General features: G+C 34.5%; 1 protein-coding gene across 1 annotated transcript; it reads left to right on the top strand.

Annotated features, from left to right (window-relative positions):
• Window positions 1-1,935: 1,935 nt before the first annotated feature.
• LOC120172274 (zinc finger protein KNUCKLES-like) lies at window positions 1,936-2,484 on the top strand. The gene has a single exon (XM_039179771.1). The coding sequence runs from the start codon at window positions 1,936-1,938 to the stop codon at window positions 2,482-2,484; it is 549 nt and encodes a 182-aa protein (XP_039035702.1).
• The last annotated feature ends 15,282 nt before the right edge of the window (window positions 2,485-17,766 follow it).

Raw genomic sequence — 17,766 nt, 5'->3', positions numbered from 1 at the left:
TAACGATTATGCAGTGTTTTAACTGGGCTGAAGTCTGTTCGTATCAGGCGTTGTTTCTGAGTTGTTTCGGGCAGAGTTTTGCTGCTGGTGAAATAGATTTGCTGCAGTTTCATCGCTAGTTACTTTGTCTAGCGGTCTTGCATTGTTTTCTTATGTTGTAGCTCGATATCATCCAAGGGGCTTCTGATTGGGATCAGGCAGTTAGTTTGTTGTTAAAATAGAGTACGTGTAGGTTCGGGTGTCTCTGTAGGAGTCTGTTGTCTGTATATTAGAATTCGGGACTTTCTTGGTTTGCAGTGCGTTTTCGATGCGTCTCTATTGGCTTGTATTTCATTTTCGTTCTCCTAACTATGTGTATTTTTTTCATACATTTAGGTTTAGAAAGGTTTTTAACAAGGCACATATTGTAGATTAATCAATACTAAATATTTCCTGGTGAGGAAAAAAAAGACAATTACTAAATTACAGTCTTAATTACGATTGTAGTTACGGGTGATACAGACGTTACGGCGTGATGGGATAGATGATGGGATCATCTCAGGAATAGCGTGATACAAAGCTCGACTTCGTCTTGTATAATTAAATTAAATTTATTGTATCCGGTGTTGCAAAGGAGAACGTAGCAGGCGGTGGAGGATTCCTTAAATCCGACTCGGGTATAATCATGTCATTATTTTTCGGTGGACTCTATTACCGCAAGAGTGGTGGCCTTCGGAAATCTTCATCGAATCTAACATGACAGGATAAATGGTTTATTGGTGGGATGCGGTTCTCAAATAGCGTTGAACTGGATTCTTAACTATGATACCAGACCTTTGTTCTTGGATATTAATCGGATGGTCACTAGTATCAATTCAGTTTAATTCAACTTAGTCCCTTGCGGCTGCAGTCGTCTAGCAGCACATTTGGCCATCTTCGGTTCTGAAAGGTCGGAATTGTTCAAAGCATTCTGGTGACTCTTTGCTGCTGCCATTGTTTCGGATCTGCCCCAATGTGTCTACCAGTTAGCGTGGTGATTTTTGTGACCTTGTCTATTTGTGGCCTGCCCATTTTATATTGCGGTCTTAAGAGTACAAATCTCTTGTATTTTAACTCCTTATCTGTGTTCATTGTCTTATGACAACCTATTTTCATTAATTATAATTGTTTTTTGTTTGCAAAAACATATCACCTGAACTAAAAATCCTAATCAATCAATATTTATTTCATAAAGTGTACTTATTTGTATATTATATTCAAAATTTAAATATTCGAAAGTGACATACGCTTTGTTTATGCAAATTAAAGAGGACACTGTTAGAGATTGGATATTATAAAAGCATGATATTGTTGGATCAAATTCTTTGATGTGCAATATTTTGTTAAAATAAGGGTTTATGTGCAATATAGTAGGGATATCGTACAGCTACACCCTTTACTTCTTTTTTAACATTTTCTGAGTGGCTACTTATATTTGTCCACCATGCATCAAAAAAACAAGGTTAAGTGGAGGGCGAGAACAGCTATGCCAGAAGGTGTCACCTTTCCTCACAAAGTACATGGCCATATAGACAGGGATGGTAGTCATCACCTGATCGAGGGAAGCAATCGATGATAATCATATTTTTTGAAAATTTTAAATTCTCATATTATAATTTAAGTATTTTTTATATTTTCTATTAATCATCTATTTTCGTCTTTAAAAAATTTATAAGTTTCTTCTTAACATTAAATATTGTGTCCGTCTTTGCCCACAAAGTAGGGATGGCAGTTGAGTTGAGTGGGCAAACTCTGATTATTATAATGCCAATGCTGCAAACATCCAAATGCTTCGCTACAAAATTTGGGTGATATGTCCTGTGTTAGGGTTTTATTTTGTCTCTACCTTTCCTATATTTAACCCATTTCAATCTTATCAACCACTCTATGTCCTGACTTAAATGTTCCATTACCACCATGGTCCTTGACCTTAGCCTTCTCTCACTCACCCAACTTCAAAACTCAGCTCAAAATCACAACCAACAAAACCTAATGGCTGCCTCCTGGGTGTGGAACCCTAAGCCCCAACCTGACGATGATTCATGGGAGGTTAAGGCCTTTGCCGAGGACACAGGTCATGTTACTTGGCCCCCTAGGTCTTATACTTGCACTTTCTGCACAAGGGAGTTCCAGTCGGCTCAAGCCCTCGGCGGTCACATGAACGTGCACCGCCGCGACAGGGCTCGGCTTCACCAATCACACCCTGCTACCACTAGTGTTCCATTAATCAATCAAACCTCATCGCCTTGTACTCGAGAATTCGCCCCTATTTTACCGTATCATTTTAATAGCTTGATGGTACCACAGGAGTTGAACAATTCTCCCTCTTCTCTCCATTACTCGTTCACAGGAGCTGAGCCAGCCGATAATAATATCAACGATGGCAACAACAATATCAGCAAGCAAGCAGCGACTGAAGAGCTCGATCTAGAGCTCCGACTAGGGCATAGACCAACACCATCTTGACGGATAAAAAAAACAAAGACGGTGAGTGTGATAAATTTACCTGCAGTTCGAATGGATATGTATAAGATCGTGCAGTTACTGTTGATTAGTGTGAGATTTTTTTGTTTTTTCAATGAGATCGTGAACAGAAATGTACTCATGTAAATTTGAATTTATTAATAAGAATCAATGAAAGGAAAAATAGGGTTTTGGCAGTCCTGAGGAAAACAGTCTGTGTATAGTTCTCGATCCAAATGAGGTCTGACGGCTAAATAAATGTTTTTCCAGAAATAAACATCATTCATATATAATCATTTCTCATACGTAAATTTCACAGGAAATTACATTATCTAATTATTTTGATTAATAAAATTACTGTCTTCTAAAAAAAATCCACCTGCATCTCATTAACTTCATATTATTGTCACATGGTAATGAAATAAATCTATGGAGATATATACATAAAGCCTCAACAAACTTTCCTGGTTTTGGGGGGTACAAATAAGCTACCCTTTGTAGTGATGCATAAGTATTAATTTTGTTCTAACTAATAGTAGTGGGAACCATTTAATGCTTTCGATTGAGAGTTTAATTTTCCATAATATCACTCCACCATCATAATTAAAGAATATTTCTCAATGAAATTTCCTGTGAAAAAAAAGCATAAAATTTCCTTAAAATCGACAACCAAAAACACTCACCTTATGTAATCTGCAACAGTGAATTAATTACCCCATCATAAATCAGCTTTCTTCCAGCATTTGTTTTTGTTTCCAGTGCTAAATTTTATCTATTGATGGGTGCATAACAAAACAGTAATAGTGTAGGCTAATGTCGTTTCTGATGAACTCTTTCGGGCCTGCAAAATGCAACCCTACTTCTTACAAAGCTGAAGCCAGTGCGGGCCGGACGTACATGTTGTACATGTAAATATGTGTTTATTTTAAATTTAAATTCTTTTAATTAACTATTTATTTTATTGATTGTGTTCATTTTAACATTTTATTTGTACCTTTATCATAAAAATGTTTATGTTATTGATATATATGTGTCCACCGTAAAAAATAATTGTGGATCTGTCACGGATTACAGCAACGCTTTTTGAATTTCTTTTATTTACTACATCAGTATAATAAAAATTGGTAGAACGTAAAATTTTATGTGAGAAAGATATTGACTTATAATATTTTAGAATGAAAATAAATTATTAATATAAAATTTTGAAATTGTTAAAAAGAATGATGTTCTCTGAATCCATCACCAGACAAAATTATATTATCATGAAGACTGTATTTGGAACCCTATGGTCGCCTAACTGCCTAAGATCAAAATTACAAGTTGGAGGCTTGCTAGAAGTTTCCTTCCTACATCTAGTAATTTACATAGAGAAGTTTACAGGTTAATCCGATTTGTAAACATAATGGAATTATACTTTTTAATAGAATCATATCCGGGAAAAAATAAATTTTTATAATAAAAATCAGACATCATCAATCAAAACATATAATAATAATCTGAAAGACAGAATATAAGTCGCACAAAACTTAATAGAATTTTTAAAGATATGTTACTTCCAATACTTAATTGGTTTATTATAAGCAATCATTATGTTTTGGTCATTAGTCGAGGTGAGTATGTGATGGAGTAAAATTGAAATGGATAAAAAAATTTCGAGTTATTTGAGTTGATAAGTTTTATTTTATAATTTAGACTTTATTTGAATTTTTTTCTATTCGAGTGAAATTGAGTTAAGTTGTTTGAATTTTTGGTAAATTTAATTATAAATATTTATAATGTTACGGTACTAATTGGTTATAATTTTAAATTTTTCTATAATCATATATATATATATATATATATATATATATATATATATATATATATTTTTAAATATCAGATATACATATATGATGTGGAGTTAGAGAATTGACCTAAATTTGAAAATCAATACACTAATAATCTATAAAATTTGAGTTGTACAAATCTTATTTTATTACTCTAATCGAATTTTATTTTTTTTAGTTGAGTCGAATTGTTTAAAATATAGTCAAATAAAATAATTTATTTTTTTGATTCGAGTTAAATTATGTTCATCCCTAATCATTAGAATCAAGAAAAGATTTTAGTAATTTTAGTAAAACACACAAAAATTAGGCTCAAAACGAAGAAAGACGTGCATCTATGCAAAACTAGTCGATTAGAGTACAAAGATCTTTCTTCTAATATTGTATAACTAGATTCTGCACGATCAAATCCTACAATCCATAATACAATCTCTAATCAATACCGAAATCCTCAAATACAACCATTTCAAATTTGGCATTAAGACCGATACTCGATCTACCTAATTGGGGCAAGGCCAAGGAGTGATTTAATGGAGCAAAAGGGGGTTTTACAGTTTGGTAGGTAGCGACGGTCGTCGGATAGGCACGAAAGCCTCCGTGTCACCACTCTGAAGGCAGAGTAGCGATCGATGGCGTAAGGTAGCGATGGAAGGGAAACAGCACACATAGAGCATGCGGCAGCAAGATGCGTAGAAATGCTCGGGTGCACTATTAGGGTGTGCAAGAGCCTGAGGAGGCTAGCCTGTGGAGTGGTATGAGGAGACATGGGTCATGCGCCTGCCTAAGACAGCCTTCCACCTTGGATGATTAAGACCTTAAAAAATAAATTGACTTAGAAGAATATGACAGGTTGAATTGGTGGAAATAAAATAACAGAACTCTTGGTAAAAACGTCCAAAGAGATAGCTGAGTCTGAATGCTCTTGTTATTATTAGCTTATGACATTTCTGATCACTATTGAGGTGGAGATGACCTACATTTATACTAAATTTCTCTTACAACTGATGGTGTCTTGATTAGACTTGCAGTCCACTTACTACAACTAAGATTAAAATATCTATCCACAAGGGAAAATCCTAATGCAACTCAGAATAAGTCTTATCCACAAGGAGAAGTCATGATACAACTCAAATTTTGCGTTGGATTCTTGAATCCTAATCCGATCTTGATGATTTGGGTCTCTTGAATGTGGGCCTCTTGGATGGCAACAAGTGCGATTCGATCTGGGACGACTTTTTTGCTTCAGGGTAACGCCCATATTTTGAGTCAACGGGTCAGGTTTGACCCAAGAGGCCCATGGTCTGAATCAATAACGATGAATGAATGTTTGATCCATGCAACCATCGATTGACGATTTTTTTAGAAATTTAGTGTGTTTTTTTTTAAATATTAATAAATTTCAAGTGTAAAGAAAATATTGGTTGACAATTTTTTTACCGGTCATTGACGGGATGATCTTAACATGATAATAGAATAAAATATTAAGCACGTAAAATGATAACAGAATAAATATTAGGCTCTATTTTGTTTAAAAAAAATACATGTTTAGAAATTTATTTTTCAATTAAGCCTATTAAAACATGTCATTAATAAATTCAATAAGATTATTATATTTCATTAACCCTGAAAGGACTCATTACTAAAAGCATTTTGAACATAGACCTCCCCTTCAAACGTTAAAGCCCATTTTGTTTTGGATTGGGGAAAAGTCACTCGGGTTTTTTATATAGCCCAATAGGGCACACATTTTTTTATTTTATTTTGGATAATACGGCAAAAGCTACAGTGATTCATCTCAAGGTGACGAGTTTGATGAAATATATTATTTTAATGGACTTAGATGAGTGGAGCCCATATGAGTCATTTATTTATTGAAATTAAAGTGACTTGTCACCTCAACGAGATGACTCCGTTTATAAAAATTTAATAAAATTGTAAAAATAATTTTAATATTACAAATGAAAAAAAATAAAAAAATAAATCGTCACCTTGAGGTGACAAGTTCCTTGAATTCAAAAAAGGTAACTGTTTGTCAATGGGTAACAACAACAGTTACATGGAACTCTGGATTAAATTGAAAAAAAAAATAATTAAAAAGTAAAGTAATAATTTTATTCAAAAAAATTACTTTTACAAACTAATATGAACATAATACAATTTATTTATATTTCTGAAGTTCTTGATGATGTCGAGGAGTGGTTGAATGATAATGGCACTAGTCTCGTCGAGTGTGTCGGGGTCTTCAGTCTTGATCGTAGTCGTCATCATCATCGTCTTCATCTTCATTTTGGTTTGGTTATTCAAAAAGAGACGTAGTTAACACACTCTGAGATCCACCTTTGAAATACGGTGATGGGCTTATGATATTTGACACCATCATTGTCGTTACTAAATTGACTTGGCTACATTATTGACTATATATGATATGATTCATTCACCCTCACTCGCATGTTTTGTCGAATATCCTTGAGAGTGTTTCATTGCATCCCATGAAAATCCAACCTAAGTCGACTGAGTCTCGGTTGAAGTATGAAATGCATTATAAAAATTGAAACTAACATGAGATGCATATAATAATCTTTAGATGTAGATGTTGAAGAAGAAGATGACGATGATTTCTTCGACTTGGCAAATCTGGCCTTCAGTTATTCCAATTCTCCCCTTTCTTCTGGTGCCATCGGATATGGTTTCCCATTTGTTCCGTAATTTCGGAGATAGGGAGAATTTTTGAAATCTAGGTCGATCGGTGTAATATCGTAATGCGGGGATCGTTAGGTGACATTGATTCCATTGCTCAATGTAGACAACGTGCTTCCTCGACCAATTTTTGGTATGTTTCCCATGCATATCAATTCTACGGAGTGCGTCCATGTCCCATATTTGCGTAGGAATCGGTTGATGAGACACAAGCTGTCACAACACTATCAACAGCGTGCATCTCAACAATCGAAAAAATGTAATAATGGAGTCACGGCACACCATAAATCAGAGCCATCAAAAAATCCTGGTGGAAATAACCGGTAGATCTCTTCGTCACAATATGGAAGCCAAAAAAACTCCAAATATTAATTATAAAATTTAGTATATATAAAGTTAAAATTTCAAAAAAATAATAAAAGAAATAATATTTACCGCATATGGACCAACGTCGATCCTCATCCGTATGTTGTTTTTAGCAGAACCCAATAACTTCGTATCTGTTATTTTATTGAGCCATCTAAAAATATAAAAATTATAAACAAATAAAAAACTAAATTTAGTTAAAAAAAAGTGAAATTAAAGAATTACCTTCCAACAGAGAAAACTCCATCGGGATTGTTGTAATTGGTGTCAAAAACAGAAACCGCTACCAAGCCCGAGGCTGTAGCAATATTAGACAACCTACTACATCAACTTTTCAGCCCCGCTAGACAACTTCAAAATTGCAAAGCTCCCGGTAAAAATTTCTAAAATCGTCGAGCCCCAACTGGTATTACGACACTCATCGAAATTATTTAATATAGGAAGATACTGAGTGTGCACCAAATTATTGGATTTGCCTGGTAATAATATCCACCGATCAGTTGGAGAAGATATGCTCGGGATGCAAAAATAACCTCCTCCTCAATAGAGTCGTTCGTCACTTGTCATTCGTATCCGATTCGCCTCAGAGCCTTCCATGGACCAGATGTTCCTAATAATTCCGTCTAACCAATGATAAGAACACCAGGTTGGTAAGTGACGTGTTGAGTTAATCGATTGACGGAATTGGCCAAGAGGGGGGTGAATTGGCAATTAAAAATTTGGTGGAAGCTTTTGCAGAAAATTGAAAGTAATTGCACAGCGATTTAGAGTGGTTCGACTTTCTCAATCAAGTCTACGTCCACTACCTTAGCTATCCACACTAAGGATTTTCCAACAAATTCACTAATTTGTTCTTTCTTTTGAGGCCAAAGAGATAACCTTACAACACCCTCAAGAATATACCCCAATTCTTGAGAACACTCTTTCCCAAAGAGAAAATTACAAATTTGCAAACTTACAAGGAAAACCTCACAAGGTAAGATGTTTGCACAATTCTAGAACAAGAAAAGAACACTCAAAGATAATTACAAATGAGAACAAATGGTGTTCTTGAAAGCAAAATGAATATTGAAAGGAAAATTGGCTTGATTTGCACAAACTTGGTGTTTGATGCTTTCTCTCTTGTTTCTCTATAATTTCTTGTTGATCAAGGGCTTTAGAACTTGTTTAAATACACCTTGTATCACTTCTGAACGTTGGGGATGATTAGTGAAGATCATATAGCCGTTTTAGTGTGAAAACAATTAATAAAACAGCTTGGAGCGTGGGGGGAATCGGTACCCCCTATGGGGAATCGGTTCCCTAAGTGTAAAATTCAAATATTTTGAGTGTTATACAAGGGGGGAATCGGTACCCCCTGGGGGGGAATCGGTTCCCTCCGAGCATACTGGAATTCTCGGAGCCAAACCATTCAGGGGGAATCGGTACCCCTTAGGGGGGAATCGGTTCCCTCTGAGCAATCTGGAATTTTTGGCTTTGAAATGGTTCGAAATACTTTGTAAAATTATTTTGAAATTGTTTTAAGATTAAAACTTAATTTTACACTTTGAGTAAGGATTAAAAATGATCTTTGAAAGATTTGGAGTAATGTTTTGATATTCGAATAATTCTATCAAATATACTTAGAAAATCATTTGGAAAATCTTAAAATTCATTTAACTTAATTTGTTATATCGAAATATCAAAATGTTTTCAACAATCTCCCCCTTTTTGATATAACAAAAACATTTTAGTAATTTTAAGATTTTGAAATCAAGTTTTGAAATTACTGCCCCTTACTTTAACACTTCTCCCATTTATCATTTAAAAACACTTTAACACTTCTCCCCCTTTTTGTTAAATCAAAAATATATTTTAAAGAATTTAAACAAGGTTTTGAAATCATTTAGCCAATTGATTATATATAATATAAGCTGCTAAGATCACAAGCAAGAGAAACGTTAGCCATTAGTTTCATAATCAATATTCATAATTAATGTGAAATGACAAAATTGGTCATATATCTAATCATGAAGTAAATGATGCAATAATGAATAAATTTAATCACACCAAATAGATAATTTCTAACCATTCATAAATCCAAACAAATTCAAAGTCAATCAATCCACAAATTCAAACATTCCAAAATATTCAAAATGTTAAAACAATAAGTTTGGAGTTCAAAGCAAAACATTGAATCACATACCCGGATCAGGAGGAGGAAAACGAGCTCGCATAGCGGCCATTTCGTTAGTGAGGTCATTAATACGTGCGTTGGTTGCTTCATTATTTGCACGCATTTCCCGAAGAATTTCTAATTGTTGAGCTCCCATTGTAGATAAATGGGACTCTATAGAAGTAAAGCGCGAATCCATAGTAGCATATCGAAAATCGAATGTCTCCATAAAAGATTGGAAATATGGAGGCATTGGATGCGTTTGTTGTGCTTGCTCTTCGGGTTGCTCCTCGGGCTGCTTAGGCTCATCTTCGGCTTCATCGATGTCTCGCATTAATTGCTCAAGCTCGAAATCTTCGTCAGCTTTGGGTGGAGCTTGTGAAGAACTAGCTCCCGGAGTATTTGCAGAAGATCGAACCCATTCACCGGTTTCCTTATCCTTAATCCATCCCCGCTCTCGTTAAGAAAAGAAGGTTAATTTGTTTCTTAAGGGGAAAAATGGCATCTAGACCGACTCTAAGCCCACCTTTGGAAAACAGATTACTCAAAATGCAACCGTAAACAAGAGATGAACAGAGTATTTTGTTAGGAACAAGATTTACGATTTCAACAATTTCAGCAAAAATAATCTGAGGTAGGTTGATTTTAATATTGTTTTCGAAACAATGTAACCACCAACGATCTAAGGCTCTAAGAGTAGAATAACGACCTCCGGATGGTCGAAACCACCAAGAAATTATTAGATGAAGAAAACGTTCATGAAGGTCTAGGACACTTGCAATATCCCTTCTTTTATAACGAGATCCTAAAACATGTTTTTCATTTGAAATACCATCATTATCTAATCCGAATGTATTGGCTATGTAAGCCGAGTCAATATATAAGAATTGTCCTAGGAGGTAGGAACGAATTCCTATGGTTTCGGTTTCAGTTTGGTTTTTAACACAAACGGCATTAGAATAGAAAATACGAACAAGTTGATGGTAAACGATGGGTTCAAGGTCAAAGAGTTTATCAAATTTCCACTCTTGTAAAAGAGGAAGATATTTAAAATTGATAGCTAACATAGCTTGACGAGAAGGAATACGTTCTTCCCGGATTTTGTAAGAGTCGAAATATTGATAATACCAAAAACGATGATTTCTAGGACCAGGATGATTGAAACATGAATTTTGGATAGTCAAATTAGGATCAATGAGATTAGGATTAGAAATTGGAAAAGAATGAGGATTTGGAGGTGGATTTGGTTGACGGTATGAACGACTAGATAAAGACCTAGCACGTTTAGGATTGGACATGGTTTAGGAAATCGGAATAGAATTGATAACCTACAATTTAGAAAACACATGTATGCAATTCAATCAATCCCAAAACTCAATTGAGTCCTCAATATTTCAAGGTTCTCTAAATCAATCCTAATGGGCAAAGTTTTTGAAAAACTTTTGAAAAATATGGTTTTGAGAAACAATATATGTATAGTTTTCATAATAACAACATAATTTAATCAAAACACAATAATTTGAAAATTAATAATTTTATTTTTATTTCGAAAATTTAGAAAATTTTGAAAAAAAATCTTCTGTTTTTGATGAAATTAGTTGTAATATCTAGTTTCTAATCACTAAATAATCAATGCCCGATCAAAAATTCAACCTAGAACTAATTAAAACTAGTTCTATGTTCATAAATTGATAAAAATAAGTTTTGGAAAAATACCTTGAATGATTTCGGATTTGAGTGAGATTAGATGAAGTTTGCACGTTTTTGATGATTCTAATAGGTTTAGAGGATGATATTTGAAGTGAATTCCAATTAAAAATATTGTTTTGAGGCAAGAATGGAGATTTGAGAGAGTAGAGGTAAGAAACGGCGTGAAGGAAGAAAAGGGTTTTGAACAAAAATAAGGGTTATGCCCGTGTTTAACCATAACCCCAGGGGGGTATCAATTCCCCTGTGGGGGGAATCGGTTCCCCTTCAAAAGGGGAATCGGTTCCCTCAAGGGGAGATCGATTCCCTCTGCGCCAAAATGCTAAAATCTGATTTTAAACACCCAAAATGCTAAATTAATTTCCTCTAGTGGTATTGGCAACTCATATATTGAAAATTAATCATGTTCAAACAATTCAATTAATCTTTAAACGATATTTGAACATAAAATTAATTTTTCATCCCGAATCATAAACTCCCCCTAACTAATGGCAATGAATGCAATCAAAAAATAAGCATTTTTCATTTATTATTAAAAGTGCTAAAATTATTTTAAATACTCAGTGAAGATAGATTGGTCAAACCTAATTCTCTCCTAAGTGTCCAAAATCGTTCCTTGTCTAAAGGTTTTGTAAAGATATCCGCTAATTGGTGCAAAGTATCAACAAATTCTAGAACTACATCTTTCTTAGTGACATGGTCTCTAATGAAGTGATGTCTTATTTCAATGTGCTTAGTTATAGAGTGTTGGATGGGATTTTTAGTGAGACAAATAGCACTAGTATTGTCACACTTGATAGGAATGGTACCTACTTCAATTCCATAATCAAAAAGGTGTTGTTTCATCCATAAAACTTGTGCACAGCAACTACCAGCTGAAATGTATTCGGCTTCAGTGGTAGATAATGCAACACAATTTTGTTTCTTTGAAAACCAAGAAATTAGCATATTTCCAAGGAATTGGCAAGTACCGGAGGTGCTTTTCCTATCTAATTTGCATCCTCCATAATCCGTATCAGAAAAAGCATGCAAGCTAAAGCTAGAGTCTCTAGGATACCAAAGTCCTAAACTAGGAGTGTCCTTAAGGTATCTAAAGATTCTCTTAACAGCTAGTAAATGTGATTCCTTAGGGCATGATTGAAATCTAGCACATAAGCAAACACTAAACATAATGTCCGGTCTACTTGCAGTTAGATAAAGTAGAGATCCAATCATTGACCTATATAATTTAACATCTACACATTTACCTCATTCATCTAAGTCAAGCTTTGTTGAAGAGCTCATTGGAGTGTCATGAGGTTTCCCATTTTCCAGTCCAAACTTCTTGAGCATATCTTTGACGTACTTAGCTTGATTGATGAAGATGCCATATTTTCTTTGCTTGATTTGGAGTCCCAAGAAAAATGAGAGCTCCCCCATCATGCTCATCTCAAACTCACTTTGCATTAGCTTAGAAAATTCTTGGCAAAGAACATCATTAGTAGAACCAAATATTATATCATCAACATAAATTTAAACTACTAATAAATCTTTACCTTTATGCTTCAAAAACAATGTAGTGTCAACCTTCCCTTTTGAAAAACCTTTTTCAATTAAAAAATTTGACAATCTTTCATACCAAACTCTAGGAGCTTGTTTTAAACCATAAAGAGCTTTTGTCAATTTTAAAACATGATCCGGAAAATTTGAATCTTCAAAACCTGGAGGTTGTTCCACATACACTTCTTCTTTTATAAAACCATTTAAAAATGCACTTTTAACATCCATTTGATATAATTTAAATTCATTGAAACATGCAAATGCTAATAACATTCTAATTGGTTCCATCCTAGCTACGGGAGCGTATGTTTCATCATAGTCTATGCCATCTTCTTGAGTATACCCTTGAGCAACAAGTCTAGCCTTGTTTCTCACTATATTACCACTCTCATCAAGCTTATTTCTAAATACCCATCTAGTACCTACAGTAGATTTATTTCTAGGCCTTTCAACTAATGTCCATACTTCTCTCAAATTGATTTAACTCTTCTTGCATAGACATAATCCAATGTTCATCATTTAATGCTTCTTTAATATTCTTAGGCTCTATGCATGAAATAAATGCAACATAATTACAAACATTTCTAAGAGAAGATCGAGTTGTTACCCCTTTTGATGGATCACCTATAATTTCACCATCCTTGACATAGTTGTACTCTCTTGGATAAGATACTTCTCTTTATTCAATGGTTGGATTCTCAAGAGGATCATGAGTTTCCTCATCTTTCGTTTCTTCCTTTGATGATGGTTCTCCAACGTCATGTCTAACGTCATTTGTATTTATAACACCTACATCATCATTCACACAAGAATCCTTCCTCGGAAGGGGATTATCATCGAAAACATCATGTATAGACTCTTTTACAACTAAAGTTCTTTTATTAAATACACGATAGGCTTTAGAATTTAAGGAATAACCCAGAAAAATTCCTTCATCACTTTTAGCATCAAATTTGCCAAGGTTTTCTTTACCGTTGTTTAAAACAAAACATTTACATCCAAAAGGATGAAAATAACTAATGTTAGGCTTTTTATTTTTGAAAATTTCATATGGAGTTTTCTTTAAAATTGGCCTAATCATTACTCGATTTACAACATAACAAGCGGTATTTGTGGCTTCCGCCCAAAAATATTTTGGCAAATTATTTTCACAAAGCATGGTTCTAGCCATTTCTTCTAAAGTTCGATTTTTCCTCTCAACAACTCCATTTTGTTGAGGGGTTCTAGGTTCTGAAAAATTATGGCTAATACCGTTAGAGTTACAAAATTCAGTAAATCCAAGATTTTCAAATTCAGTTCCATGATCACTCCTAACACTAGTTATAGAGTAACCTTTTTCATTTTGGATTACTTTTGAAAATGTGATGAATTGTTCTAATGCTTCATCTTTAGTATTTAAAAATAGAACCCAAGTATATCTAGAATAGTCATCTACCAAGACAAATGCATATTGTTTTCCACCCAAACTAGTAGTTCTAGTTGGCCCAAAAAGATCTAAATGGATCAATTGTAAAACTCTACTAGTTGATACATCATTAATGGATTTAAAAGAAACTCGCTTTTGTTTTCCTTTAGCACAAGCATCACAGATTTCATCATTATCAAATTTAAGCTTAGGCAACCCTCTTACTAGGTCTCTTTGAATTAACCGTTGTAAAACACTCATACTAGCATGTCCTAGTCTCCTATGCCATAACCAACTATCATGTTCATCCTTGGCAACTAGGCATAAATTAGTCATATCAAAAGAATATAAATGCACCATGTATATGTTTCCTATTCTATGACCAACAAGCATAATCCGATTAGATGCAATGTCAATGACTTTACAACCATTAATTTCAAATAAGACATTGAATCCTTTATCACATAATTGACTAATACTCAATAGATTATGATTTAATCCATTCACATATAAAACATTTTTAATTTGTATGGAAGAGGTATTACCTATTGTACCAATACCTTCAATGTGACCTTTTGAATTGTCTCCAAAAGTCACTTCTCCTCCATTTTTGGTGTTAAGCTCAATGAACCGGCCTTTGTCTCCGGTCATGTGTCTTGAGCATCCACTATCAAGGTACCATGAATTTGAATTTGTTTCCCGTGCCTTGTAGCAATGCTCCTTTCCCTACAAACATAGATTAATTTTTGATTTTTGGTACCCAAATTCTTTTGGGTCCATATTCATTAGTTTCCAAAATCCTAGTCCCCTTAGGTATCCATTTGTGTAGGATATTTTTATCTTTAGTAGTAATGAGTTCTTTAGGAACCCACATACTTCTAACAAATTTTCCATTAGAGGTTCTTTGGGGACCTCTATGATTGTAGTTTCTAGAACTTTTTCTAACAAAGTTGGATTTTGAATTTCCACCTTTTTCAAAATGTTTTGTTCCAACTTTATCAAAAGAGGTTTTAAGATCATCAATTTTCTTTTGATGATCATCATTGATCTTTGAAAGTAAATTTTGTAAATCTAAATTTTTCTTTTCAAACTCTTCTAGTTTGATTTGCAAATCTTTGATTTTACTTTCAAGATCGTTGTTGGTTTTGGATATGAGTTTGTTTTCATTTTTCAATTTTGAAACAACATTTTTATATTTTAAAAATAATTTCTCATAATCCAAAGCCAACCCATTATATTCCTCTAATAACTCATCATAGGATAAATCATCAAAATCGGATGAGTTAGAGGTTACCTTAGAATCTTCCCCAAATGCCATCAAGCACAAGTTAGCTACTTCTTGTTCCTCTTCATCGGAACTTTCTTCATCGCTCCATGTAGCCACATGAGCCTTGTGCTTATTCTTTGATTGACCCTTTTTCTTCAATTGTGGACAATCATATTTGACATGCCCTGGCTTTTTGCATTCGTAGCAAATGATTGGGTCCTTCTCTTTCAGTTCATTTTTGAGGCCTTCATTTCGTTTGAATTTTCTTCCTCGATAAGGTCTCATCATTTTTCTAAACCGTTTGGCAAACAATGCCATTTCCTCGTCATCGTCATCGTTATTCAAATCACTCTCATCTTTTATGGATTTGAGAGCAACTCCAATGTTTTTCTTATTCTCCTTCTCCTTTGGTGTCTCGTCAATCTTGTCGAGGTCCACCTCATCTTCGAGCATCATTTCATGAGTGAGGAGTGACCCAATTAGCTCTTCAAGAGTTAAGGACGTTAAGTCCTTATACTCGATGATTGCCGTCTTCTTTGATTGCCACGATTTTGGGAGAGAGTATACTAACTTCCTCATAAGCTTTTCATTTGAAATGATCTCTCCATATGATTTGAGACCATTGACAATCGTTGAAAATCTATCCGTCATAGCTTTGATATCTTCATTTGGTTTCATCCTGAAATTTTCATAGCTATGCGTTAGAATACTAATTTTAGATTTCTTTACCTCATCGATACCTTCATGAGTGACTTGAAGTTTGTCCCATATTTCTTTGGCGGTTGTACACGATGAAACTCTTCCGTTTTCATCTGGTCCAAGAGCACAAAAAATGATATGGATGGCTTTGGAGTTGAGCTGGAACATTCTTGTCTCTCCTTCACTCCACAACCTTGGATGAGTGAGAGGTTTGATGTATCCTTCTTCTACAGCATTCAATGCTCCCATGTCACTTGCTTGAATGAAGTAAATCATTCTATTCTTCCAATAGGCATAGTTAGCTCCATTGAAGAAAGGAGGCTTGTTGACGGGCATCGAGTCGAGACCGGAGTCGAAGTTTGAAGCGGAGGCCATTGATGACTTTGATTATCGATATAACTCTTTCCGAATCGACTCAAGAGGCGATTAAACCTTCAAATGAGTTAGGCTCTGATACCAATTGTTGAGTTAATCTATTGACGAAATTGGCCAAGAGGGGGGTGAATTGGCAATTAAAAATTTGGTGGAAGCTTTTGTAGAAAATTGAAAGTAATTGCACAGCGATTTAGAGTGGTTCGACCTTCTCAATCAAAGTCTACGTCCACTACCTTAGCTATCCACACTAAGGATTTTCCAACAAATTCACTAATTTGTTCTTTCTTTTGAGGCCAAAGAGATAACCTTACAACACCCTCAAGAATATACCCCAATTCTTGAGAACACTCTTTCCCAAAGAGAAGATTACAAATTTGCAAACTTACAAGAAAAACCTCACAAGGTAAGATGTTTGCATAATTCTAGAACAAGAAAAGAACACTCAAAGATAATTACAAATGAGAACAAATGGTGTTCTTGAAAGCAAAATGAATATTGAAAGGAAAATTGGCTTGATTTGCACAAACTTGGTGTTTGATGCTTTCTCTCTTGTTTCTCTATAATTTCTTGTTGATCAAGGGCTTCAGAACTTGTTTAAATACACCTTGTATCACTTCTGAACGTTGGGGATGATTAGTGAAGATCATATAGCCGTTTTAGTGTGAAAACAATTAATAAAACAGCTTTTGAGTGTGGGGGGAATTGATAACCCCCTATGGGGAATCGGTTCCCTAAGTGTAAAATTCAAATATTTCGACCGTTATACAAGGGGGAATCGGTACCCCCTGGGGGGCAATCGGTTCCCTCCGAGCATACTGGAATTCTAGGAGCCAAACCATTTAGGGGGGGGGATCGGTACCCCCTTAGGGGGGAATCGGTTCCCCCTTAGGGGGGAATCGGTTCCCTCTGAGCAATCTGGAATTTTTTGCTTTGAAATGGTTCGAAATACTTTGTAAAATTATTTTGAAATTGTTTTAAGATTAAAACTTAATTTTACACTTTGAGTAAGGATTAAAAATGATCTTTAAAAGATTTGGAGTAATGTTTTGATATTCGAATAATTCTATCGAATATACTTAGAAAATCATTTGGAAAATCTTAAAATTCATTTAACTTAATTTGTTATATCGAAATATCAAAATGTTTTCAACATGACGTTTTTCAAAGTAATCGTTGCTTCACCACTCGAGAAATGGAAAGTGTGCGTCTCGGGTCTTCAACGTTCAATTAGAGCCGAAATCAACGTCGG

The sequence above is a fragment of the Hibiscus syriacus genome, unplaced genomic scaffold, assembly GCF_006381635.1.
Source record: "Hibiscus syriacus cultivar Baekdansim isolate YM2019G1 unplaced genomic scaffold, ASM638163v2 tig00111848_pilon, whole genome shotgun sequence".
NCBI classification, from domain to species: Eukaryota; Viridiplantae; Streptophyta; class Magnoliopsida; order Malvales; family Malvaceae; genus Hibiscus; species Hibiscus syriacus.
Note: the sequence above shows the minus strand (reverse complement) of the source record. Positions and strands in the feature narration are given on the sequence as shown.